Here is a 27851-nt window from a genome sequence, read left to right as displayed (position 1 = left end):
GTTTTGGTTTAGCCATGTTTGTTTGTTGTAGTACAGAGTTAGCCTGATAACTTTAATCTACATTGTCTTATGGTTGTTATTGTTTGACTTGCATCTCACTGGGATTTTTAGCACACAGCGTTGAATTCCGGCGTTTTTCTGGAAGACTTTGCTGTTTTTTCCAGGATTTTTCTGTTGCGTGTAGTCACTTTAAGATGTTTCTTGTTCATGTTTTTGTTTTGTTGCAGTTGCACCCGAGTCAAGAGCCGCATGGCTCACAGGGTTATATACCTAACAAATGAAATTGAAACTTTGCACTCGTATCGTGTTTTTCTATATTGCTGTAACGTTCTGATCCCGCGCCCCTCCTGGACATCTGTGAAATTCAGTTTCATAGCTCATTCGGATTCCTCCAGTATAATTAAATATTCTCATTCCGATACCTGTGTAGTGTCTTGAATCACGGACGAAAAAACTCCTTTGAGGCACACACTGTTTATTGTCTTTCTTCGGCACGGTCCCTAACACACAATGGGGTATACGGTCCCCTTACCCGTTAACCTGAGGAGGTACAACCTCCGGACTTGGCGGGACCTACACACGAGTCTACCCGCATCACCTAGCGTCCTCCGGCTGGGACCTAGAGGAGGCTAACTGACCCACCGCTGGCTCGGTGGGTCCCTGACCTCTGGTCACACAGAACCTCAACCCTTAGAAGGGCTAGAAGGCTGGGACCCAGGGCCTGCCTATCCAGGACCTATTCTCCCCTGACCACTGGAACACTGAGCCTCAGGCCTCAGAAGGGCTACAAGGCTTGGTCCAGGGTCCTATCTTCTTCAGCCCGGGCTTTGGTCTTCGTGTGGGGAGAACTGAGCCGGAGCTCTCAGCGCCTCTGGCTTTTATACTGGTTCGTGGCTGGGCTTGTCCAATCACAACGCTGCTTTGTGGACCCTTCTGATTGGTTCTTCCCAATCTGTCGTCATGATCCTCTTCCCCTCACGTGACCCTTGGCCGTTTGTCTGGCGGGAATCTGTGATTACGATCCGCTCTCACCTCTCCCTGACCCCGACCGTTAACCGAGGGAGGCAACGCCGTACCGTAGGTCCCCGAATAATGAGAAGCTATCACCTCTACACCTGCACAGTGCATGGCACGGGTAGGGCAGAAGGCAGGAAATAAAGCAGATCACGTTAATAACACTGCTCAACACAATTTTTCTGGCATAAGGTATTCCAACGGTTTTAAGGTACTTTTGGGGTGCTGATTCCAAATCTGGCATCAGTTTTTGTCTATCACATCAGGTTTTTGAGATATCAAATATTGCATTTTCAATAAAAACTGCAGAAGAAAAATATTAAATAAATGTGGATATCTACATAAAATTATATTATAAACACACTATCCTAAAAATACAGCACCATATTTTAACACTAAAGCAGTCACTGACTCGCAACAACTTGCAATCATAAGTGACAGAGTTAATTTCGGGTAAAATCAATGAAAATGGGGTATGCCGATAGCATAAAATGAGATGTGATAAAGCAAATCTGAGATCAGATTTGGAATCAGCTGCAAAAGTCCAGGCCAGAAAAAAAAGATTTTTGTTGTTGTTGACCAGTGTATATCTTCTTGGTTCTTTTGGTAAAGTCACGTAGAAGGGAAGAAATAAAATAATAAAAATAAAACATAATAAAACAATTCTCACGACGTTTCGGCCACAACGCAAGCAGCCGTCATCAGGTGAAAACCAGGTCCGTCGAGGCGACAGAGTCTGAATGAAACAGCACACGAGCTTGGAGCATATATATAAGCTGGGCGCATTGACAAAGGAATTTGCATATCAAAAGGAATTTAGCATATTTATGGGAAATGCAGGAATGTGATTAGTACTGCATATGCATGTGCATTATGCAGGATTAACAGCATCAAAGGGAGCTGCAGTTACTGCTGCTGCAGCAGTTGCTGCTGCTGCAGTTTCTGCTGCTGCTGCAGTTGCTGCTGCTGCTGCAGTTACTGCTGCTGCTGCACTTGCTGCTGCTGCACTTGCTGCTGCTGCTGCAGTTGCTGCCTTATCCATTTTAATATAACACTATGTATTATTCTACCCACCCTAATGTGTATCATACTGCTATATGTTTACTGTACAATTACGACACCATACATTACTCTGCACACTGCACCATGCCAGTGAGTGGAACGCAGTCTGAAAGTCACCGTTAACGTGAACACAATCAGTTAAGATCCGAAATGGTTTATTACGTCCTTCCAATGATTGCTAAGCCAGAATCCATCTTCTCGGTTGAATTTGTCTCTGTGTTTGTATATGTGGATCGCCTCATGAACGAATCTCTCATGATAGCCAGATGGCTTGCAGAGAACCTCTGTCTTGGAGAAGTCAATGTCATGTGAGCCCACTGAATTGTAACAGTGATCTGCCACGGCTGAGGTGTTTGTCCTACCGTGTTTCAGGTCTGCCTTATGTTCACGGATGCGGTCCGAGACATGTCGTTTGGTTTCTCCAATGTAACTGCTACCACAGAGGCAACTTAGTTTGTAGACCCTGGCGTCTACAAACTAAGTTGCCTCTGTGGTAGCAGTTACATTACAGCAGTTACATTACATTGGAGAAACCAAACGACATGTCTCGGACCGCATCCGTGAACATAAGGCAGACCTGAAACACGGTAGGACAAACACCTCAGCCGTGGCAGATCACTGTTACAATTCAGTGGGCTCACATGACATTGACTTCTCCAAGACAGAGGTTCTCTGCAAGCCATCTGGCTATCATGAGAGATTCGTTCATGAGGCGATCCAAATATACAAACACAGAGACAATTTCAACCGAGAAGATGGATTCTGGCTTAGCAATCATTGGAAGGACGTAATAAACCATTTCGGATCTTAACTGATTGTGTTCACGTTAACGGTGACTTTCAGACTGCGTTCCACTCACTGGCATGGTGCAATGTGCAGAGTAATGTATGGTGTCGTAATTGTACAGTAAACATATAGCAGTATGATACACATTAGGGTGGGTAGAATAATACATAGTGTTATATTAAAATGGATAAGGCAGCAACTGCAGCAGCAGCAGCAAGTGCAGCAGCAGCAAGTGCAGCAGCAGCAGTAACTGCAGCAGCAGCAGCAACTGCAGCAGCAGCAGCAACTGCAGCAGCAGCAGCAACTGCAGCAGCAGCAGCAACTGCAGCAGCAGCAACTGCTGCAGCAGCAGTAACTGCAGCTCCCTTTGATGCTGTAAATCCTGCATAATGCACATGCATATGCAGTACTAATCACATTCCTGCATTTCCCATAAATATGCTAAATTCCTTTTGATATGCAAATTCCTTTGTCAATGCGCCCAGCTTATATATATATGCTCCAAGCTCGTGTGCTGTTTCATTCAGACTGCTGCTTGCGTTGTGGCCGAAACGTCGTGAGAATTGTTTTATTATGTTTTATTTTTATTATTTTATTACTTCCCTTCTACGTGACTTTACCGAAAGAACCAAGAAGATGAATCCCTGCAGTCACGAAAGCTTTAAATCGAGACCAGTGTATAATTAAACGCCCTTAAACAAAGGTCTCACGGCGCTATGCCACGGAAAGGCGGAAAATGGTTAAACATCAACCAAGGAAAGAAGAAGTGAGAAAGGCGTTTGAAAATAACTAAACAGAGAGCGAAAGACATTTTAAACGGACGACTTTTCTAAGTCGAGATGTGAAGATGTGCAGTGTCGTGGAAGCGCTGACCTCGAAGGGATAAGGAGTTCCTCAGTTTAGGTGGCCGCAATTTCAAAGACAAAAATCACCCCAAGTGTGTGGCCTAGACCGTGGTAACAGTGAGCAATGAACAATCTGAGGATCTTCATGATCTTGATGGAATATTCGTGGCTGAGGCAGGGCAGAGGAGCGACGCTCACAACAACGAGCGGAGCGCCGGGCGGATAAAATTCAGGTTAGGGGCCGTCCATAAATGACGTCACGCACCTAGGGGAGGGGGGAGGGGGAGTCAGACATTTGTGACGATGTGTGACGAGGGGGGGGGGGGGAGAAATGTGACGTCACATCAAAATGCGCAACTTTAAATAAATATAGACAACACGTTTTACTTAATTAAATAGACTTTCTAATAAATGTTTTCTCCTACAACATCAGAGTGCCGCGCCACATTAAATACGTACAACAATGCCAATAGTTTAAAGCGATTTGAAACATGTTTTATTTTCAAAATGGAAATATGGTTTGGGGGGGCAGAGCTTCATGACGTCATATTTGAGGGGGGGGGTCTGACTTTTTGTGACGCCGTGTGACGAGGGGGGGGGGGGTCAAAAATTGTCCAAAATCGCGTGATGTCATTTATGGACGGTCCCTTAACAGGGTGATGTTTTTTTTCTTTCCAGCAGCATCGGTGTTAATGCAAGCAAAATTGTGGACCGCTTTCGACGCTCACGTGTCTTATCGTGACAGTCATGCACGTGTGTACGTTGAACTTCTTTCGCACCGTACGTAGCCAACCGTGCATATCGGAGATGCGGGGGAAAGCCACAGTTACACGCTTGGCTGCATGTTTGTGTGTGTGTGTGCTTGTTCGTTTGCACAGTAGGGGGCACAGGTGGTGGTGCATCTACCGGTCATCTCAGTCAGCCAACCCATGGCACCTGCTGAGTCTGTCCCGAGACATTCCTGTCAGCGAGCCGTCGACACCTCACGTGGCCTCAAAGCGCACCTAGCCTGGCACAGGCGCCGTGGTGACGCCACTGTCACTTTGTGGCGAATGGCGGGCGTTGATTGTTGGTTGGCTTTGGGAGCCCTGTGTGTGTGTGTGTTCTTACATTTAAAAATATATATATATGTGACGTTTCGGGTCATGGCCCTCCTTCATAGCACATTCGTAAAGGCCATAATACCACTTAAAATAAGGAAGATTGCTCGATACGTTGTTTGCTTCACCTGTTATAAGGTGCTTCAAAATGTGTTTAACACTTCTGACAATTTGCAACAACGCCACAATAAATGTGCCGCATTCGGGCTCTTCTGGAGACCACCTGCAGAAGATTTAATAGCTACACTTTTTGAAGCTATTAACATACATTTGTTATCATGTTCTTTTTCCATTAGAAACGATAGTCCCGTGTAAGTGTTAAACAAATTTTGAAGCACCCTTGCATCTGGCGAAATGTTGGGATTGTGGTCTGGGGTATGGAGACCGAAACGGGTTTATTTATTTTGATTTATTTTCTCTGCGATTATCATTTTCCTGTCACGTGCATTTGTTTTTCTCTCTCGTTATTTATGTATTCGTGTTTTTTTGTTATTTTCATTTGCTAAGTTAGTGATGGGTTTGTGTCTGTATCGTCTGTGTAAGGGACTGGCCAATTGAGGTCACAGCGTTTGAGTTTGAACAGTGAAAGTCAACGCTGCCACGTGTCCCACCATTGTTTCCCGACACAGAAGCACCACCAGCAGCGCCACTAATTAGCGGCACAAGCCTATGGGCGACTGGATTTCCAATCGAATGTCAACAAAATCACCGTTTCCGCCGAGTTTATGGATCGTCAACGATTCTGGGTCGAAAATGAAATCGTTTAAATGTTATTTATGAATTCATCTTTTTAGTTGTTTTTATTTCATAAGTAAGTGGGGGTGGGTGGGGGGGGGGTTGTTTCTGTATCGTCCGTGTAAGGGACTGGCTAATATCTATTGCAGCGTTGTGGGGTGCAATTGCATGAATGACGCTCTATAAATTCTAGATTTGAAGCTTTCGTGACTGCAAGGATTCATATTCTTAGGTTTTTTCGGGAAAGTCACGTAGGTACGTGACTTTACCGAAAACACCTAAGAATACGCTCTATAAAATAAAATAAAATCATCGTTATCGACGAGTGTGTTCTGTTGCCTCTGTAAAGTAGTAACTCGGCGGGAGACGTCTTCACGGGTAGCACACTCTTTTTATTGACACCAAACTGTTACACGGGTGACTAACACTCACCCAGCCCCTTGGGTGACTAACACCCACTCAGCTCCGCGGGTGACTAACACCCACTTAGCTACTCGGGTGACTAACACCCACTCAGCTACTCGGGTGACTAACACCCACTCAGCTACACGGGTGACTAACACCCACTTAGCTACTCGGGTGACTAACACCCACTCAGCTACTCGGGTGACTAACACCCACTCAGCTACACGGGTGACTAACACCCACTTAGCTACTCGGGTGACTAACACCCACTCAGCTATACTGACACGGGCTCTTACGCCCCGTAGCCTTCCGGAACACACCCGGCTGGGGTGTCCGTCTCGGCTCTGGGTACCACCGTCCCGACCCACGTGGGCGTCGGACTACGGGTTCCCCAGTCTCGGCTCCGAGCCACACAGGGCCCCGGTCCCGACAAGGACAGCGGGACTAGGGGTCTCGGGCCACTACCTCCTCCACTCCGTCTTCGGTCTTCAACTGGTTAACACTGACCACGAGTGCTCTCGCGCGTATCCCTTTATACCCCTCCTGCGGACGTCGCTGAGAGCACCCATCTTATTGACCAATCACTGCGCGCGCTGGCTACGATCCTCTTTTCCCCGATTGTATCAGCACGCCTCACCACCGGCGTGCGCGTTCATACCACGCCCACATCGCGTGCCCAACCCCGCGCCCCGTGATCCATCACTGTCGGCGCACGTCAACACCACCACTACATCACCCCCTACCACATAGCTCGCAGCCGACCCGGCTGCTAACAAAATATACAACACCCCCTCCCCCTTATGTGTGCCCCGTAACATAACAACAAAAACATAACAACACAACATGAACACCGCTATCCGCAAAAAACCAGCAACCGCCACACCCACAGCAAGAACAATATGTACAATCCGGCGAGTGGCAACGATAATGTGTATGCAGAAGGAGTAATAAAAAAAATTTCTTTATTCTTTTTCTCTTCCTTTCTCTCCGACTCGTGCAGCGTCCCAATATGTCCGAGCGTCCCTTGAACGGGACATTTCCCCGGCAGAGGGGGGGACACGGCGGCGAGGTCGGGTTTTGAACAAAAAAATATTTTTTTTTCTTTTTTTTCTCATGAAAAGTGTTGCGTCCAAGCCCGAGTCCGCCTTGCCGGTCCGTCGTACGGCACCAGACGCGGTTGGCCATCCGGTGACGCCGGCAGTTCAGGAAGACATGGGCCAGGCCTCGGGGCTCTGCGCGAGCCGCGGGGTTCCGCTTCCCAACGGTCAACAGCCGTCAGGTCCGAGACACCTGGGGGTGGGTCAGGTGGAGACACGTGAGGATCAGCCTGCGACACATCCCTCCCCGAGTCGACGGACACATCACACGCCCGGTCGTCACGGCACGAAACGGGGTCACGCGGCGCCGCGTAGGGTTTCAGTCGGGAGGGGTGCACGTACCAACGGCGTCTTCCCCATTTAATCTGTATACTCTGGGGTCGTGCAACCCGCACAATTTCCACCGGTCCCCTCCATGGTCTCAACAGTTTGGGGGACGTAGCCAACGGTGCGTGTGGACAATGCAGCCAGGCCTTATCGCCCGGTTCCCAATCGTGCGTATGCACCTTCCGTCCATGCAATCGCTCGTTCGCGATCTGCCGAGACCGCGAATTCAATCTCGCAGCCTCTCGCGCTTCAGCCAATCTGGCGATATTAAACTTGATATGGTCTGCCAATTTAGATTTTGCACGTGGCTGGGAAATCCCCAGTTGGACGTCCATGGCCGGATCAGCCTCCCGCCCATACATCAGAAAAAATGGAGAAAACCCCGTCGCCGCATGAGGGGCCATTCGATAGGCCGCTAGTACCCCCGGTACCTGTAAGTCCCAATCCACCTGGTCGTCGCATACCTGTTGGCACAGCATAGACGTAATCGTCCTGTTCAGACGTTCTACCATACCGTCAGTCTGCGGGTGGTACGGGGAGGTACGTACTTTCTTTGTACCCAACAGGTCGCACACCTCGCGCAACAAAATGCTCGAAAAAATTTTTCCTTGATCCGTCAGCAAGCGTTCGGGGGCGCCTTTGTCCAAAACATAACCTTGGACAAAGGCGTCCGCCACTGCCGCAGCCGACTGGTTGGCGAGTGGCCATGCCATGGGCCAGCGGGTGAAGTACTCTACGCCAACCAGCAGGAACTTATTTCCCCGAGGTGTAACGGGAAAGGGCCCCAAGATGTCTAGCGCGACCAATTCGTTCGTGCGCGAAATCTGAATGGATTGCAGCGGTGGATTAGCCGCTATTGGTGGTGGTTTTCTTTGGGCGCACCCTACACATCCCTTAAGAATGTTCGCCACGTCGTTGCCCATCCCCGGCCAATAGTAGTCTCGCTGAATGAGGGCGAGCGTTTTGTGAAACCCCAGGTGCATGAGTCATTCATGGGCAGCCAGGACGACCCTACCCCGCATAGCAAACGGCATCACGAGCACGTGACGCCGGGACATGTTGTCCCACCTCATCAAAAGGCCCTGTCTGCACACCCAGGAACCGACCCGCGTTTCCCCTCCCTCGGGATCGTCAACCTTCCGACGTAGCGTGAGTAGGGAGCTTTCGGTCATTTGCAGACGGCCCCACTCGATGAGAGGCAACGCTAACAGCGAGTCCCTCCCCGTGGGAGCGTCGACCCCCGTAGTATCCGTGGCGGCGAGCACCACTTCCGCGGGGACAGCGACAGAGGGTTTACACCGCGCCGATCCTAACAGACATGCGCATTCCGTACGCGGCGGCAACCGCGACAATGCATCCGCATTCGAGTGGCGCAACCCCTTGCGATAAATGGTCGTGAATTTGTAGTCCTGAAGGACCTCCAACCATCGGGACAATTGGCCGGATGGCTGCGCCACCCGCATAGCGTATTGGAGAGCCGCATGGTCCGTGCGAACCGTAAAATGACGGCCATAAAGATACGGCCTGAATTGCTGTATAAAAAACACAATCGCCAGCAATTCACGACGTGTCACGCAGTAGCGTTGTTCCGCGGGGGACAGAACCCTGCTACCGTAGGCGACCACCCGTTCGACCCCCCTGACCACCTGTGAGAGCACTCCCCCGATACCCGTGTTACTGGCATCCGTGTCGAGCACAAACGGTTGCGTGAAATCGGGGTAACACAAGGGGGGAGCCTGCACCAAGGCGTCACGAAGGGAGCAGAACGCGGCCTCCTCTTCCGACCCCCAGTGAAACCGCACCCCTTTAGCCGTCAAAGCGTGCAGGGGCCTGGCTATGGTGGCAAACTGCTTGACAAAACGACGGTAATAGGAGGCGAATCCTATGAAACTGCGGACTTCAGTGACAGAGGTCGGCGTTGGCCATGAGCTGACGCATTTCGTCTTAGCAGGGTCTGTCGAGATCCCTGAACGGCTAACGATATGGCCCAAATACCTGACCGATTCCCGAAGCAGAAAACATTTAGCCGGTTTAAATTTAAGCCTAGCGGAACGCATCCTGAGAAACACCGCTCTCAGTCGCTGGAGGTGCTCCTCAAAAGTCCGGCTGAAAACGATGATATCATCGAGGTAAATCAAACAGGTGTCCCATTGGAGGCCTGACAAAACCAATTCCATAAGCCTCTGGAACGTGGCAGGAGCGGAATGTAAACCCATGGGCAATCGGTTGAATTCAAATAGGCCTCCCGGTGTCCGGAAAGCAGTTTTTGGTTTCGATTCGTCATCGAGGGGTAATTGCCAAAATCCCGAAAGCAAATCGAGCGTCGAAAAAAACTGTGCTCCCGCCAAGGCATCCAGAGACTCATCCATCCTGGGGAGCGGATACGCATCGGCCATTGAGATTTTGTTTAGGCGGCGGAAATCGACACAGAACCGCAAGGACCCATCCTGTTTTTTAACCAAGACGATAGGAGCACCCCACGGACTGGAAGAGGGCGCAATGATGTCGGCCGCCAACATGTCATTAACTGCCGACTGCACATGCTCCTTCTCGGCTGGACTGAGCCGGAAGGGATTCTGTCGAATAGGGGCCGCGTCCCCAGTAGCTATGTGGTGGCGCAACAGGTCTGTGCAGCCAATATCATACTTGTGCCTGCTAAACACGTCAGCGAACTCGAGTAGCAAGCCCCTCAATGCACCCGACTGCACACTGGACAAGTTACTGGACCCGGCACACAACGAGTCCAACCACTCCGTCCCCTCCTCACTTTGAGGATGCGTATCGGCACTCGAATCGGCGTGAGCAACGAGCTGTTCCTCGACAGGTAGCGGCGCGGCGTGAGCCAGCACCGTTCCCTGCGTAATCACGGCCGGCCGCGACCCCGTATTCAGGACCATAACGAACGGCTCACTGTCCCGCCTCACCATGGTCTGGGCCACCGCTAAGTCGAGGCCCCCTTTAGCTCTGTTAGACGGCCCCAACAGAACTCCCTGTGCCCCCGCATCTGCCCCGAGGGGTTTCCTCAACCGAAGGGGTACCAACATTTGCGAACCCGGGGGCACCCGTACAGTCTGGGTTGCCAGCGCCTGCACCGTCGCACAAACCGTGCGTATCTTAGTAGGACTCTTCAAAAACTCAACCCGCCGTCCCGACGGAAGCTCAATGCAGGCCTGGTCTATGAGAATTTTGATGGGCATTTTAGACAGAAAGTCCGTGCCTAGTAAACAAGGAACGGCCAACGAAGATGATACAAAAATAGGACCCGCCAATTTTATATCGCCAATACAAATAGTCGCCCGAATCTGGCCGATGATTCCCAAAGATCCCCCGTTTGCCGCGTAAAACGGTACGTCCACCGGCAGAAGGGGTCGACATTGGACGGGAAGAATGTTATAAATAAGGTCCGAAATGATAGTGGCCGACGCACCCGTGTCCACAAGCACCCGGACCTCAACCCCGTCAATGTACCCCGTTACCACGGACGACCCGGCCGACGCAGCCACTATCCTGTGGGCCAATTCGGACCATTCGACTGCTTCCGGGCCGTGTACGGACCCCTCTCGCCGAACCGAACCCCCGGTGCCCATACGCGGTCCCCCCACCGCTAAGCGGCGACCCGAACGTGCCGTGCATGTGGACCGAACGTGTGAGGTGCCGCGACTTGCCGGGTTCAGCTGGGATGTCTTTAGGCCCTGGTCGTCGTCCGGACGTGGTCCCGCGGTATGCTGACGTGGGGCCCGGCACCCGGACGCGACGTGGCCCCGAAGGCCGCAGTTGTAGCAGACGACGAGGGACGTCGTAGGTTTCGGTTGCTCCAGCTTGCGGTGTGAACGTGTGGGCGAACGACCTCCCGTTCTCCACTCCCCCGGTCTTGAAACGGCGAAGGCCTCCTCCCGCGGCACAGCAGGCTGAGGGCCGATGATCGTGGCGGCCGGTGCCCCGTTTCCCACCGATGCGCAGACGACCGTCGGCTTTCGCTTTAGGACTTCGTAAGCGTGAATACTTGTGGCAATCCCCAGGGAGCAAATGTCCATCTCGTCCGCCATATTAATGGGAACTCCCAATCCGTGAGCCAACGCCAGCAGCTGCTCCGTCACCATAGCGTCCTTCCCCTCCTTGTCCATGCGGGGAAAAGCTGAGTCTGCCAGGGCGAGCAGCGCCGTGCGATAGGCGAGCGTTGTTTCTCCAACCACCTTCCGCCGATTGTAGAACTGGTGGCGACAGGTCGAGGGTGGCCCGAACACATTGGCCATCAGGTGTAGCGCGGCCTGGAGCGTTGAGCGGGACGACCTCGGGGCCGATGTGAAGGCTGCAAGCGCGTCGTCGTCGAGCATCGCTGGCAGCGCGCGCAGGGCAGTGGTGTCGGACCACCCCGACATTTCTTGATGCGCGACGAACCGTCGCTGGAAGGCTCCCCAGTCGCCCCCGTCCGCCTTGAACACCGACAGCGCGGGCAATCGTTGCTGGAGGACTCGATCGCCGTCGTCGTCGTTGGAACGATTTTCCCGCGCGCCGCTGTGGTTGTAGAAAATGTCGGCTCCGTCTGCAGGCGCATAATGGAGATCTCCGGCGCGCGCCGATGACGCGGGCTGCGCTGTGTGGAGATCTCTGGCCACGTGGTGTCCGCGCTTCCCGCCAAGCGGTGGCGGGCCCTCAAAAATGGCGCCAACTCCAAAACTTTTGGCGCGAAACGCCTTCTGGCGGGATCCCTCCAGCCGCGCCGCCTCCTCCAACCCCGCAGCCATCCCTCCGCCCGCTGGAACGGAGATTTCCGCCAAAATCGCAGCGGCGGCGAGCAGCAACTCCGCCAGGCGGGAGTGTGCGTCCTGCAGGCTGGTGTCGGAGGCAAGCGGAGCATCGGCCATTTCCGCGAAGTGCTGTATTGGCGGCAACTCCTCGTCCTCTCCTCCCGAGGTTGGTGTCTCCGGTACGCCGTCGTCTCCCCGATCTTGCACGTGGGTACGCGAAGTCTTCCTTGTGTCCATTCTTCTTGAAGACAGGTTTACTTCTGACGCCAGTTGTAAAGTAGTAACTCGGCGGGAGACGTCTTCACGGGTAGCACACTCTTTTTATTGACACCAAACTGTTACACGGGTGACTAACACTCACCCAGCCCCTTGGGTGACTAACACCCACTCAGCTCCGCGGGTGACTAACACCCACTTAGCTACTCGGGTGACTAACACCCACTCAGCTACTCGGGTGACTAACACCCACTCAGCTACACGGGTGACTAACACCCACTTAGCTACTCGGGTGACTAACACCCACTCAGCTACTCGGGTGACTAACACCCACTCAGCTACACGGGTGACTAACACCCACTTAGCTACTCGGGTGACTAACACCCACTCAGCTATACTGACACGGGCTCTTACGCCCCGTAGCCTTCCGGAACACACCCGGCTGGGGTGTCCGTCTCGGCTCTGGGTACCACCGTCCCGACCCACGCGGGCGTCGGACTACGGGTTCACTGCGCGCGCTGGCTACGATCCTCTTTTCCCCGATTGTATCAGCGCGCCTCACCACCGGCGTGCGCGTTCATACCACGCCCACATCGCGTGCCCAACCCCGCGCCCCGTGATCCATCACTGTCGGCGCACGTCAACACCACCACTACACCTCCAAGCAGTACCTTCAAACACTGCAGTTTTCGACCCAACTTCCGTGAAGCATGCCATTCACATCACGTCGCCCTAACCAAATCACTTTTGTTTCAAAACTTTGACGTGCCCTGGGCGTAACCCCCCCCCCACCCTACCTCCACCTGTGCGTGTGAGCGAGAAGGTGTTTACACGTTGTTGCATCATCACAACCGGTCGATAAACGCTGCTGCCAAGAAGAGGAACAACAACAACTCCGCCGCAGCCGTCGTCGTTGATTGTTGGGTCTTTAGAGTTGAAACGATCGGCCGCAAGGAATGTCTGACGCGCCGAATTTGCTCCGGGTAAGTGGAATGTGTTTTTCTCAACTAAGCTTGCATTTTTTTTATTACTACTAAATTCTGCCGAGCTATATATATCTATGCAGTATACAAGAGCCATTTTATCACGGGCGAGGTGGCCCTCACACGCGTGTTGATAGGCCCACCATCGAAGCGGCTCATATCATCGTCATTGAAACGTGGGCAATGCATCGTGGCAGCCGAATAATCTAAACGCGTTGTTGTTGTTGATAAATGTGTGAAGGGGGGGGGAAACCCGGGGATAGAACATGCAGACGCCACATACGCTATAGACAGAGTTCTCGTCAGAGTCGGGATCGAACCCTCCCCCCATGATCTCTTTTGTAACAATGGTAGAGAGATAAATAACGTCTCGGGCACCGCGGCACCCAATGCAGCCACTTGCAGCTGTGGATCGATATTCGCGCTTAACGTGAAAAGCACTTTTTCTTTTGAGAGCCACGTCCACGTGTACTTGAGAGTAATCTTCAAATTTTAATCTTGATTTGAAGCTTCTAATTTTAGTTTAGTTAAGAGGGCGTAGTTATTTAAGTGCGTAAGTCTTATCTTCCGCCTCATCCTTATACTCTTGAAAATAAGCCAATGCCCTGGAATTCTCTTTCAGTTAAAACAGAATGAACCTGACATTTAAACTTTTGTCGCGTCGTTGTCTTTACTAATTCCTGTCCGCGTCCTTTAAACTTTCACCATCCTCGCCCTTCCCCACCTCACCCTCCTCCCTTCCCCTACCACCACCCAGAGCCGGCCCAGCCACGAAGCGACCCTTGCAATTGCAAAGGGCCCCGTGGCCAGCAGAGGGCCCCCTAGAGTCACTGCTAGCGAGTGGGTGAAAAAAATCATACATCAAAGGGGCCTCCAACCAAATTTTGCTTAGGGCCCCCAAAGGTCTAGGGCCGGTTCTGCCACCACCCTTCCCCTACCACCACCCTTCCCCTACCACCACCCTTCCCCTCCTTGCCACGCCTTTCCACCTTCCCCAACACTCAAACCCCATTCCACTTTCGCCATAATCCAATAACCAATGTCAATGTACCATTTATAATTCTTGTAAAGTGCTTTCACAAAAAGCGCTCTAGAAAATCCTGGATAAGATAAGATTTTTTTTTATCGGTGTCAGACATTTGTGAGGGCACTTAAAGTTTTTTTGTTTAATGGGCTGCGCCACAAACTGTATACAAGTCATGCACACAAACCATATACACGCAACTATACGGTCGAGTTGGTAGATTTAGATGTAAAGCTTTCGTGACTGCAGGGATTCATCTTCTTGGTTCTTTCGGTAAAGTGACGTAGAAGGGAAATAATAAAATAATAAAAATTAAACATAATAAAATACAATTCTCACGACGTTTTGACCACAACGCAAGCAGCCGTCCTCAGGTGAAGAACAGGTCTGTCGGAAAGACAGCGTCGTGAGAATTGTATTTTATGATGTTTCATTTTTATTATTTTATAATTTCCCTTATACGTGACTTTACCGAAAGAACCAAGAAGATGAGTTGGTAGATGTTGCGGAGATGTGCCGTGCCGTGTGAGCGTGACGGTGCCGGGCGATCTCATTGGCCCCATTGGCGAGGGGGGCTGGGTCCCCCCCAAAAAAATAAACAAATCGGGGAGCCGGTGAAGAAGAATCTTTGGAGGGTGCTTCCGAATATCTGGGGACTTAATGCCAAATAAGCGTGTGAGTTTAACGCGTGGGCTTTCGCGACCGGTATTATTCATAATAAAGGTTTTTGGGTTAGAGCGTGAATACGCAATGAAGCGTACACCTTACAGATAATGAAATGTTTTCATACAAAAAAATTAAAATATCACATTTCAATCCCCACCAAAGACCGGCCCTCGGAATAGAACCGACCCATCGGGCTCTTTGCCCGGACCGGTGCCCCGACAGGGCCCCACTTGATGACAACAGAGGAGCGTAAAAATAAGCAACGAAGCGTACACATCAGAGGTCGTAAAATATACATTTTACACGCTTTTATTTAACTCACTCTGTCTATTGTTGTTGTATCTACAAATCTTGTAACTCGATTTTAACCCACTTCCCAATGTGGTATCGACTGCAAACTCGGTATACTTATGTCATACTGATGACAATACTATATTCTATCATAAAAAAATACAAAATATGTATTTTTTTACGTTATTTTTTATATGTTATGTTTCGGCTTGGGCTTAATTGTTCACGGTCAACTGACGTTGTCTCTAATTGATCACGGTCCCTTACGTTATGGCAAGCTTCGGGGCCACTTCCTGGAGTCACGGAGTTCTGCCATTACTAGTACATTTCATAAAAGCGTGTTTAAAAAAAAGTTTTTAAAATATTACTTATTTTTTACTCTGGTCACATGTGAAATTTCCTCACCAAAGACCGGCCCATCGGACGTATAAACGCTTGTTCATACGTCGAGGACAGCGGTACAGTGGTCATTGTTCAGCAGTGGGCAAGATCGTCGCTGATGATAAAGCACGTTTACCTAGTAAAGCCTACTAGTAGTGGTGTAGCAGTTAGCGGGCAGCACGACGAATCTGGCGCCCTGAGTTCGATTCCTGCTCACGGCCAACATCGGTGACGATTATCTGAACCGGTCCTGGGCCTCCCCTAGGTCGACTCAGTCTTAAATGAGTACCTGGTCCGGTGCGTAGAAACATCGCCACTGGAAAGACAAAGGCGGCCGGGCGTAGTGCTGGCCACCCACCCCCTCGTGTGCCGTTCTGGCCTTCGTAGGTGCTCGCTAACAGCACTTGCCCCTACAGTCTGTTCAGGCTCTACGGGGAATCTTTGTCTTCATGTTTTTTTTTTGTGTGGACATGCATGTGATTCAGGTGGTGTGCATCCTCATCGCTGTGTGTGTCCTCACGGAAGCGAAGTGCAATGACACCACGGAGTATGAAGACAACGGTCGATGTTGTGAGAAATGCCCACCAGGTAAACCAGTTCACTTCCCCACATCACATTCATTCGGAGCTGGGCACACTCCTCTGTCAACGGTCCTTGTTTGCACGTCTGCACTGCGGTCAATTCGAGTGTCTCGCTGTTGTGCGCCAGGTTTCTTCATGACGGAGAAGTGCTCAGAAGGATCAAAAGCGTCCACGTGTAAGAGTTGCACCGAGGAATCTTACAGTGACACGCACAGTACAGATGCTCAGTGTAAGTCATGCGACGTTTGCAATGAAGGTGAGCTCTCCAATGCACATACCCTATTTACAAAAACAATCTCTCCGCCCTCAGTTTTATCTCGAGATTAATGTCAATCCAGCGCAGTGCAAGGAAGTAGATACCACAGGGATACCCCTGAGATCCCAGAGAGTAATTGTTTGAACGCTGCCTGGCAGTCAGCCGGATTTATTTTATTTCATTATGTCACACAAACAATTAATATTACGCCCGAGAACAGGATGTTTTATTTGAGAAGCGTCCAGCCATTTCATTTCCTTCATGGCATTTCACCACGGGCTTTCAGAAACAAACAGACCCAGTATTGGTCTCCCTGTGTGTCAATGACCCACAGTACTAATTGTGCTGCCTGCGTAATGCGCGTCGTGGTGTTTATTGCTTCACTGGAAAGACATCCATCGCAGGAATGTGGCTGCTAAACTGACTCGCGCTACTTTGCCGCTACAAATCATTTCAGGTTTACAAACTCCGCGGGGAACACTTTTGCATCGTACAGTTTTTGTACGGTCACCTCGCGAGACTCAGCCGCACGGTCATAACTTTAAAAAACAATAGTTTCATCACGGTGAGAGGTACTCGTAAACACATAATGTCAGGAAAGGTACACTTCATTTTTTAAGCATCGCAAAGCTAGAAAGAGTTACTCAAGAAAAGTGACTTTCACCGGGTAACGAATTTTATATACAGTATATATAAAAAAAATATTCAGCTGAGTAGATTTACAGCAAAGTTGTTGTTGTGGTAAAACTGTTGTTATTTGTGGCCACAACACTTGAGGAGGAGTGGGGTCAAGGCAAGGGTAGTAGTGTATACCGTAATTTCGTACCTTATATCGTAGCTAAGAGAAAAAAAACTTAGAAAACAAGGGAGAAATGTCAAGAAATCTTTTATTGTAGATATAGTTTTGCTTTATTAATTTATTTTGTAGAAAGATACTTACACATTAAAAAAATAATCCGTAAATATATTTGACTCTTAGAAATATTGATTATAAACACTTAAAAATGTCATCCGTTATTCATGGTAAGTTGCAGTTTGAAAAAATAATCTTGCCTGCCGTTTCAGTTTTTGATAACTGGTGTAAATGATTGCATCCGCCTCTAAAGACAAGAGAGTAGAATGATTATCATAAATTAATGGCTTAAATTAATTTATCACCTTAGTTGGTACAAAAGGCCTACGAAAAAAATACCATACTTTCATACCTTACCATACCTGATGAAGAAGTATTGTACCGTGATATCGTACCGTACTCAAGAACCAAAAGTTCTGGCACTGTACCGTAATTCCGTATAGTACTGCCACCCTTGGCTCAAGGAGACGATGAATGAGAAAAGAGAGAGGAGTGGGAGAGGGAAGGGAGGCTCGGACAGAAGTCCCCGAGACAAAGAGGAAGGCACGGCTGATGATGTTCAACAGGAAGAGAGGAGGAGGAGCACCGGGCAGGAAGGGGAGCAGGAGGTGTAGAAGGAATGACCTGGCCAAGATGTTAGGGATGAGATAGCAATGATGATGATGATTATGCGAGGAGCGAAGAGAAGTGAGCAGCATGGAGGAGCGGCGTCTGTTTTCACAGTGGGCGGTCGTGGGGGGGGGAGGGAGAGGGGAGGGGTTCAGAGTGGGGGTGGCCACACAGAAGTCACGTGATGCACGGGAGGCTTGAGCTGATGTTACATGTGTACAGATGTGTAAAATCGTTGAAGCGCTGAGCTGTGTGCGGTTGTGATCAATGTGCTGCTTTTCTTTCAACTAGAGATTCGTAAGACAGAGGTGAAGCCCTGCACACCAACAAGTAATCGGGAGTGTGCTTGTGAAGATGGCACTCACGAATTTCACGACGGAGGGATAGAGATCTGCTGCAATAACTGTCCTGCTGGAGAAGCGTTGACAAGTGAATGTACGTTTTCCATGGAATTCCATGGCTATACAATTCATCAGTGAGCATAAATGCATCGTATTTGTGAACCCATGACGATAAAAACGAAAAGTAATTGCTGTATATAGGATACCTTCGGCGATAAGTTTTCTACTGCAAACGTCTTAGATGGAGATGAGTGTGTCTTGTGCAATGTGAGAACGCCAAAACGATGTCCATTACTGTATCTGGACTGCAGGTAAAATTGATAGACCTACAACTTGTACCCCATGTAATGACGGGACCTACAGCAACGGCATTGGGTAAGTTTGCCGTCTCCGTGGCTTCCACAACACATCTGTAAAGCGGGGAAATTGCACTCTTGTGGGACTGCAATTGATACAGCTGAGCCGGGCCATCACAGGGCCATGACAGTACGGGTGGTTTTCCACTGGCATATTACCGAGCCAAGCCAAACGCAAACGGTGCTACCTGAATTTGGCTGGGGCTGGGGTAGCGCCAATGCCGTGGTCATTGCTTGTAACATCAACACACCTGAATATGCTCAATACAATTTCGTCCAGCGAGTCGGGAGCCTTAAGGCGCCGGTGAAAAGTGTGCGTGAGAGTGTGTCAGTGTGTGGGGGGAGTGTGTTGTAGTTTAGTGGTTTGTGTGCTGCACTACGAAGCCCCACGATCCGAGTTCGGTCCCTGCTCACGGCCAACATTAGTGACAATTTTTTTGAACCGGTCCTTGGCCCTCCCTAGGTCGACTCAGCCTCAAATGAGTACCTGGTGCGAAGTGTAAACATTTCCACTTGGGAGACAAAGGCAGCCGGGCGTGGTGCTGGCCACCGACCCCCTTGTGTGCCATGTTGGCCTTCATAGGTGCTTGGGAACAGCACTTGCGCCAACATAGTATAGGATTTTTGGGTTAGATTGCGTAAATATTTATGCGTAACTATTTACGCGATCTAACCCAAAAAACCTATATTATGGATGCAATTGGTCGCGAAAGCGTACATGTTAAACTGACTTGGTCCAACAGTCTGTTAAGACTATACGGGGGATCTTTGTCTTCGTGCATGTACCAGTGTATCTGTGCGTGTGAGTGCATTGTGCTTGTCGGTGTACGAGTGTGTCTCTAAGGTCACCAAAACTAAGCACCTGCCTTGGTATTTTGTGCCATCAAACACTCACCTTCTCAACTGCCCATTGGTGATGGGGCAGTTGTGAAGAGAGTGGAGAGTTTTCCATACCTGAGCAGTGTGCTTATGACTAGCTCTGGTTTGTCAACAGAGGTCTCACTCCGAATCAGTCGAGCGGCATTATCTTTCCATCAGCTGCGTAATGCTGTGTGGAAGCTACCTGGTCGCTCCACACGAAGATGCGGGTCTTCTCGGCCACGGTCATGTCCTCCCTTTATGCTTGCAAAACGTGGACCCCCCCCCCCCCCGTAATGGAACATCTTCACCGGTTAAATACATTTAGGCTGGCCTGCCTATGTTCAATCTTGGGTATAACCAGGCTGGATTGTGTGAGCTCACAAATCCTTGAAAGATCTAGACAAAGTCCCATTGGTGAGCTCCTCAGGCAGGCAATGCTGCATGGACTGGGTTATGGGGCCTAAATGCCCAGCCACCACATTCCTAAACAGCTTTAGTTCGGTCGGATCGAGGGGGCTAGAGAAGAGATGAGATGATGTGGTCAAGGAAGATGTGGAGCTGAGTGGATTTGCCGATTACTGGTACCAGCGGTGTCAAGATCGGTCTATGTGGAGGAGGCTCGTGAAGGATGCTACTTGGCATTTGGAGGCAGTCGCCCTCCAGCAACAACGGAGCGACGCTCACAACAACGAGCGGAGCGCCAGGCGGCTAAAACACAGCAAGTTAGCACAGTAGGGGGCACAGGTGGTGCATGGGCCAGACATCTCAGTCACTCAACCCATGGCACCTGGGTCTGTCCCGTGCCAGCGGGAGTTGGACACTTCACGTGGCCTTAACGTGCACTTAGCCTGGCACAAGCGTCTTGGACAGCTTTATTTTCCACTGCGAGCGTTGGCGGTGTGCAACTTGGCACGTGGCCTCGGGACGTCAACACAAATCGCCGCAGCCGCCGTCGTCTCACGGAACGCACCCTTGTGCGGAGTTGCTCTGAAGTTCTAACCGAACGATGTGCGTTTGTGTCAAGATGTAATGACGGCGACAAGATATCGGCACCTCGCACGACGACGAGCGACACAGAGAGCGGGACGTACGAGGGTGAGTGAATTCATGAATGAGAGAGATGTATTTACAACTTCGGTTGAGTGTTATAAAAATATATTTTGTCAGCAAATATAATGCTGCATTTGAGATGAATACAATAGAACCAACGACAATCACGGTACGACAATGTTTTGAGAAAAAAAACAGACGATACGATGCGATTATCACGGATATTATATCCTAGTATCGGCATATCACGGCAACTCCCATATATACAAGGTGTTTGAAAACAATGGACACAATTTCAAAGCAGTATATTTCACGATGGCAACATGTTACAATTACACAAAAGTCACAAACGCTTTAATGAGTTATCAGGTTTAATTAACCATTTTATAAATGTTCTATGTACCCTCCACCTGCTGTACGGACAACATCGAGACGATAGTTGAATTCGTCCCAAACGCCTCTCTTCTCACGTTTTCCTCTGAGGTGCGTGGTGGTCGCCCTGTGCTCTTCCCCTTACATCAACAGCCCGTTTCCTCAAAGTGTCGGTACCAACGACGAATGCTCTTTGACATTGGCGGATTAATGCAAAAACGCCGTTGAAATGCACGCTGCACCGCAATTACAGATTCAGTTTTGCTGAACTGCAGAACGCAAAACGCCTTCTGTTGCGGGGTCACCATCTTGCGAATGACTGAGGCTCGGGGCTGTACATGCGCTGGGAGAGGCATCTAGCGGTGAGCATTAGAAACTCTATGCCCCGCCCTTTCAAGTGGTAAGAGTTTCATTCATGGACGGTTCATGGTTGCAGAGATGTAGCGATTTCAAATCGGGTCCATCTTTTTCAAACACCCTGTATATACGTACAGTACTGAACGACTGCGCCGATCATCGTCACCACTGCCCTGAGCGACACCAACCTAGAGGATAGCAGCCTCACGACGTCTTGGGGCAGCGTCTCTGTCCTTACGAGCAGACGCGTTTGAGAAGCCACGCAGCCTGTTACTCTGAGGCGGCTTTGGTCGAGACTCTGTTGATGTTTGTGTTATTCCGTACCCGCACACCGCCCATGCGGTCGCCGATTGGCATACCTGTCAACTCCTGATTACCTTACCTTATTACAGACTAATTTAGACCTTATTGGTCACCCCGTGCCAATTATAAATCTCAACGTTCATCCTATACACTTCACTATACACTACACTATACACTACACTACTAAATACCTGTTAACCCCTTATCAGTGCCCTACCTTATTACAAACTATTTGAGACCTTATTGGTCACCCCGTGCCAATTATAAATCTCAACGTTCATCCTACAAAGTCCAATCACAAGGGAGAAACACAAACAAATAGACATAAAAATGTTTTACTCAATTTGCCATGTACAGTAATACGGGTAAATCGTGTGGGTTGACATGGGAGAGATTGGGGTTTTCTGAGTACTCGTCAGAGGGTGCTCACGAGAGCTGCCCGTTACATATGATTTTGGTTTACTCCAGATGCAGCAGCAGCATCAGCTGTAAACGCCTGTTTTCGTTGCTGTGTTGTCCATACTTGTAATAGCTAAATTATGAATACTCAAAAACTGCATCCGATGTTTGTGTGTTTTTCCTGAAGGCATTTTCATCATAATCGTCATATCGATGACGATAATAGTGATCTTTTTCGTATGTATATGCTGCTTGAACACACACCATTCGAGTGTGGTAAGACAGATGCGACGTTTCATGCAGTGCACGATTCATGCCCTGTCACACACATTCATTGTTAACCCATGAACAACAACGATGCCATTTCTCCCTTCGGCCCGGGCTTGATTCCCGGTGGTCAGGCAACACGTGTTTCCCACACCTACGATTAGCACGGATTGCTGCGTTACGGAAGTTCAACATACAATACATACATCTCTACTGCTTATGTTACGTTAAAGGACCTGTGCTTTTTCTTAATAATTTTTTTTTTTACTTTTTTAAAAATACGCTGTAATGAAATGTACTAGTAATGGCAGAACTCCACGACTCCAGGAAGTTGCCCCGAAGCTTGCCATAACGTAAGGGACCGTGGCCAATTACAGCCAATGCCAGTTGAGCGTGGACATTTAGACCGAAGCCGAAACATAACATATAAAAAATGTTGAAAAATATATATTTTTAATTTTTAATGATAGAATATAGTATTGTCATCAGTATAACATAAGTATACCAAGTTTGTAGTCCATACCACATTGGGAAGTGGGTTAAAATTGAGTTACAAGATTTGAGGATACAACAACAACAGAGTGAGTTAAATAAAAAGCGTGTAAAAAATACATTATTGGCGGTCGGTCAAAATGGCGATGTACCGGTTGATCCATTTCCAGATACCCCACAGCCCACTGCACCTCGTGCCGCGTGAGGTTGGCTACGCGAGGCAATTCGTCACCTCACGTGACCCCACCGGGTGTTTCACTTCAGGGATTACACGGCATGCACCCCCGATTAGCACAGTTGGCTACGTACGGTGCAAAAGAAGTTCAACATACGTACTGTACATGTAGCACTCCTATGCTCGGTAAAACCACAGGACATGGAAGGCTCTAAGGAAATCTCACTTGCTATGTTGGACAATGTGGATCAGGAGAATGGTAAACAATATTTACTAAGTCACGCATTTGATGGGAGACATTCAGAGACGTGGAATTCAAATGTTCCCTGATGTCTACACATTAGTTTAACGGGGTATCTGGGAATGGATCACTCGCCCTATGACGCAAGTAGTCGTTGCTGCAAGGTAAAAAATACGAAGAGCTACCACGGAACACATCAAGTGCCACGGTTCATCTTTACCCAGTGCAGAATCCATGAAGTTGCTGTGAACTTATTTTCTACGCATTTCGTCCCAAAGTTGCATGTTTACTGGGTTGTCGCTTTTTTGTGAATGATGTTACAGCATGTGGTAAGAAAAGGGTAACTTAACTGTTTTCTATAAATTTTAATGCTACGACCGTGAAACGTTATTTAGAGGGCATCATGGGCCAATTCCTTAAATACGGTATTTGTTATTGAGTGGATTAGCAACAGTATTGTGTAATGCCTGCATTATTTATAGCTAAGTGATTCCCAGTTACCGTTAACATTCAACCTATACAGCATAAAAGTGCCTTAGTCTGGCTGTGTGAGCTTCAGATATTAAGATTTAACCCTGAGAATAATATTGTCCACTGTGAATTTGCATCACAGTGTCAATACCAATCTGGTAACAGTCATTCTCATTGATATGGATAACACTTGTTTCAAAGTATCCAAACGTACATAGTTTTTGTTGTTGTCTATTAAATGTGTTTTGTTTTCACTTTTCTTATAGGATCCACTGCACAACGAAGTAAGGAAACGCATCTAGACCAATCCCTGGTTGGAGGTCGAAGGCCCCCCCGGACCATTGTTCACGATGAGAGGCCGGGGGAAGAGATCAAGACACCCCTCGTTCGACTGGATATTCAAAGTTTTGCTCACTTGCTAGCTTTTAGCGTTTCGTTTTTTGTACATCCCTCCCCCTCCCTCCGATTAGCACGGTTGGCTATGTACAACATGCATACGTACGTACATAGCGAGAGCAAATGCATCACAGTAAAACGTACCGAAGACACGCGTGTAATCCTGAATTGTAATGTATTATCACGGCGAAGGCACATCTGTGCGTTATCATTCTACGCAACGTCGTCATCGTCCTACGCGCCCTCAAGACTCGGCCACACCTGACAGGTCACCGGCTGCATCAGCCACCTCTGGCTGCCGTGCTGTCGTCAGGTCAAGCTGCTGCTGTTATGCACTTGAGACGGTGTGCGAGTGACGACTTCACATCCAACGGCACAGAAGATCCTCGTTAGACGCCTGCCGTTGTCAACTCCTCGACGAGAGCGCGAGAGAGACCATCTGCTACAGACTGTGTGACTGACATAAATTCGAGTTCAATGATTATCACTACCCGATCCTAATTAGCCCTATCCATCACGATGCTCTCATCACGTATTATATTGACAATCACCAAAATGTCGAACAACGGATCTCAAATGCTACGGTGTCAATGGGTATTCTGAATTTGGTATATCGATAATTACATACACAAAATATTAACCGGGCTTCACATGATCATCATTTTACGGACTCGGTGATACCTTATTAACCCTAATTCTGAGTTTATCCATTGATTAGATTGTTTTAATTTGTATGTATGTTGATCTTTCACACCGTATATAGCCAACCGTGCTCATCGGAGGTGTGGTGGATGTGTAGTGTCGTCTGTGCTTGCGGGTGGCGTGCGTCGCACACACAGTCAGCCGGAGACGAGTAGGTCGCAGGAGGCACCGCTTTGCCCTTTTATTGTTGCCACGCTCATGCCACCACTCGGGCCCCTTCTCTCGTACATGATCCCGCTGCCGCACGACCCGTCCCAGACATGACCCTGTCCGCGTTGCACCGATGGCGTCGACCAGGACAGCCAACTACTGTCCGGCCGCGCAATGATCGGGCGAAGGCGGCAGCGACAAGGGCGGTGACGACAGCGATGACGAGACGAGTCCAACCCCAGAACCGGCAGCCCGGAGCTCTCGCTCCCCGCTGCTTTTATTCCCCTCGGCGCGGCTTTTCGAACCCTCTGGAGGGTTCCAGGGGCTTCCACACGAGGTCTACCATGACCCTTGCCCCAGTTCCTCCGCCCTGCCGGCACACCCGCGTTTATGCTCAGCGGCATGCGCACTAAGTGCCCACCTGCAGTTGCAGCTGCTGTCCAACAGTCAGCGCTATGTCACTACAGATGCATAACAAACAAAACACATTTGTGTAACACTATCAAGTATTCTTTGGACCGAGTACCAATCATATTCAATGATATTTAATGATTGGTACTCTGATTCTTTTAAATAAATTTTATACTTGTTTGCATTAAAATATGCCTCCATGTGTGTGGTTGAATGATCCATCAAATCCACCCGTTAAATGCGAGATATCAAAGAATCTGAATAACTAGACTATAGCCCGTCCAAGGACGGGTGCATTGCAGTTAATCTGAAATATTTAATCGAAAATAATGACCCGCTCATGATTATTAATGAGGGGGTGGGGGCGGGGTCCACTTGAGTGATGTCCTCATCAGATGATGATTATTAATGAAGGGGGGTGCTCCATGTGGAGTGATGTCACCCGCTCATGATTATTGACAGGGGGGGTGGGGGGGGGGCCTCATGTTGAGTGACGTCACGTGCAGGACACGCACACATTCTTGGCTTATTATCTGAATAACGAGCTTGTTTTCCCGTCCTAGGACGGAAGCTGTAATATTTAGGAAAAAATTGAGCAGAGTATAATTGTATCTTGTGTAAATTTAATGTCAGTGAATCTTGCACAAAACTACGTCATAAAACACCTCACTTCATGTCACTGTAGCACTGTGTATAACTGACCTTCAATTTGTTCAGATTCACTGCTCTGATACTTTATTCTCTTCTGCTTTGGGTCGCTGGGGTTGAAATTAATTGGAAATCAATACAATATCTGGAAAATAACCGAGAAATGTCTACTTTACCACAATGCAGAAGCATAAATTAGTGCTGAAGAAATAAATAAAGACACAAAATGCTCTTTAGATTCACTTTCAATAAAGAAACGTCAAACGTAAAGCAAATTAGTGAAAAAAAATTCCGCTCGACTTGCGCGAGTGTAAAAATCCACCCGCTCGTGAATATTAATGAGGGGGGGGGGTGCGGCATGTGGAGTGACGTCACGCGCGTTACACACGGACATTCTTGGCTCATTATAGTAGTAATAATGTTGGTTTCTGTCATTGTGTCTAATGAACGAATCCTACCCTGGACCAGGGATTGGCAACCTTCGGCTCCGGAGCTTCATGCGGCCCTTAAAGCAGAACCGGCCCTAGACTTTTGGGGGCCCTAAGCAAAATTTGGTTGGAGGCCCCTTTGATGTATGATTTTTTTCACCCACTAGCTAGCAGTGACTCTAGGGGGCCCTCTGCTGGCCACGGGGCCCTTTGCAATTGCAAGGGTCGCTTAGTGGCTGGGCCGGCTCTGCCTTAAAGGGACTGCTTCGTGACAATTAGCGCGGTTGGCTACGTACGGTGTGACAAGAGTTCAGCATACAAATATACTGCCCATAGACTAACGTTACCCATTGACTAACACTACCCATAGACTAACACTACACATAGACTAACACTACCCATAGACTGACGCTACCCGTAGACTAACGTTACCCATTGACTGAACACTACCCATAGACTAACACTACCCATAGACTAACACTACCCATAGTCTAACACTACCCATAGACTGACGCTACCCATAGACTAACACTACCCATAGACTAACTGCATACACAGGAATTTCCTGATATGGTGTTGAGTTTGGTCACGTGACCAGGAAGTTACAATTTAAGATTCTTTAAGCCATGCGGCAGGGTGTCAGCCATTACACAGAGTACAAAATGGAGGCACAAATAGCGTCTCAGTCAAGACAGGTCCATCTGTTCATTGTGGTACTTTAAGAAGCATTGTCTGTAAGTTCATTTATGTTCTCATAATACTGGGAATGCTGTTATGTTATGATTGCCGTTATAACGCTGTTAAATTGTTATGATAAATATGAGGCCTAGTTAACAACGAAGCCTGCCACTTGCATTAGTGTGAATGTTACTTGTCATTGAATAAGTCGAGTCAGACTTCTACCCATGTGACTTTAATGCGATCTTGAGAGCAAGGATGAAGAAGTATCTCATACACAGTTCAGTGTTATGTGCAGCGCCGTACATTTCGGCTGCAGTATGGTGAATACACGAAATGACCTTATTCAACACAGTAGCTTATTCTCTTGTATTCGGTGCTAATGTCGGTGCCTGGTCCATCCAGGACCTATTGTGGAGTTTCATGTATCTAAGACAATGTTACGATGCTGCAGTGTTCATTGTATTGATATTCAAAGTATTAACAGATGCTGTATTTTGTGCTGTTTCTCCATCAGTTTTACCGCGTTCAATTCATTAAATACGTTTGGAGTCGGATGTTCACCCTGGCTCTGAAGGTTTATTGAATGCGAGGTTATCTACTCGGATGGTGGTGCAACACAGCGCACAGCGAGGCCGAGACACTAACACTACCCATAGACTCAACACTGCGCCTCCGATTAGCACGGTTGGATTTCAGTTTAACACGTAGGCTTTCGCGACCAATATTATTCATGATAAAGGTTTTTATTATTAACGGTTGGATATGTACGGT

The 27851-nt window shown here is 48.8% G+C and overlaps 2 protein-coding genes across 5 annotated transcripts in view; both read left to right on the top strand.

Moving 5' to 3' along the window:
• Positions 1-27851, top strand: part of LOC133355844 (cytochrome c oxidase subunit 4 isoform 1, mitochondrial-like) — a 554855-nt gene that overhangs the window by 87276 nt on the left and 439728 nt on the right. The gene's annotated exons all lie outside the window — the stretch shown is intronic.
• On the top strand, positions 12889-25599 carry LOC133355936 (tumor necrosis factor receptor superfamily member 26-like). 4 transcript variants are annotated; one of them, XR_009756801.1, is made up of 9 exons: positions 12889-13318; positions 16166-16268; positions 16389-16517; positions 18271-18414; positions 18632-18695; positions 20562-20632; positions 21235-21359; positions 22206-22294; positions 23931-25599. XR_009756801.1 is itself a non-coding variant. In XM_061573372.1 (8 exons), the coding sequence occupies exons 1-8, from the start codon at positions 13292-13294 to the stop codon at positions 23964-23966; spliced, it is 663 nt and encodes a 220-aa protein (XP_061429356.1). In that variant the 5' UTR covers positions 12963-13291; the 3' UTR covers positions 23967-25596. The 4 variants fall into 4 exon arrangements, 2 of the variants coding, with proteins under 2 accessions (XP_061429355.1, XP_061429356.1); XR_009756802.1 differs by having other exon boundaries at positions 12891-13318; positions 21235-21321; positions 23931-25598; XM_061573372.1 differs by lacking the exon at positions 21235-21359 and having other exon boundaries at positions 12963-13318; positions 23931-25596.

The sequence above is a fragment of the Lethenteron reissneri genome, chromosome 52 (assembly GCF_015708825.2).
Source record: "Lethenteron reissneri isolate LAM-NWPU_2019-01 chromosome 52, ASM1570882v1, whole genome shotgun sequence".
Classification (NCBI taxonomy): domain Eukaryota; kingdom Metazoa; phylum Chordata; class Hyperoartia; order Petromyzontiformes; family Petromyzontidae; genus Lethenteron; species Lethenteron reissneri.
This window is presented reverse-complemented; position numbering and strand designations above follow the sequence as displayed.

Bases quoted from the DNA above. Each gene is read 5' to 3' on its own strand.
- LOC133355936 (XM_061573371.1), top strand. From the start codon at position 13,292: ATGTCTGACGCGCCGAATTTGCTCCGG. The intron at 16,518-18,270 runs GTGAGCTCTCCA...TCTTTCAACTAG, and splicing joins ATGCGACGTTTGCAATGAAG to AGATTCGTAAGACAGAGGTG. The intron at 18,696-20,561 runs GTAAGTTTGCCG...GTTTGTGTCAAG, and splicing joins ACCTACAGCAACGGCATTGG to ATGTAATGACGGCGACAAGA.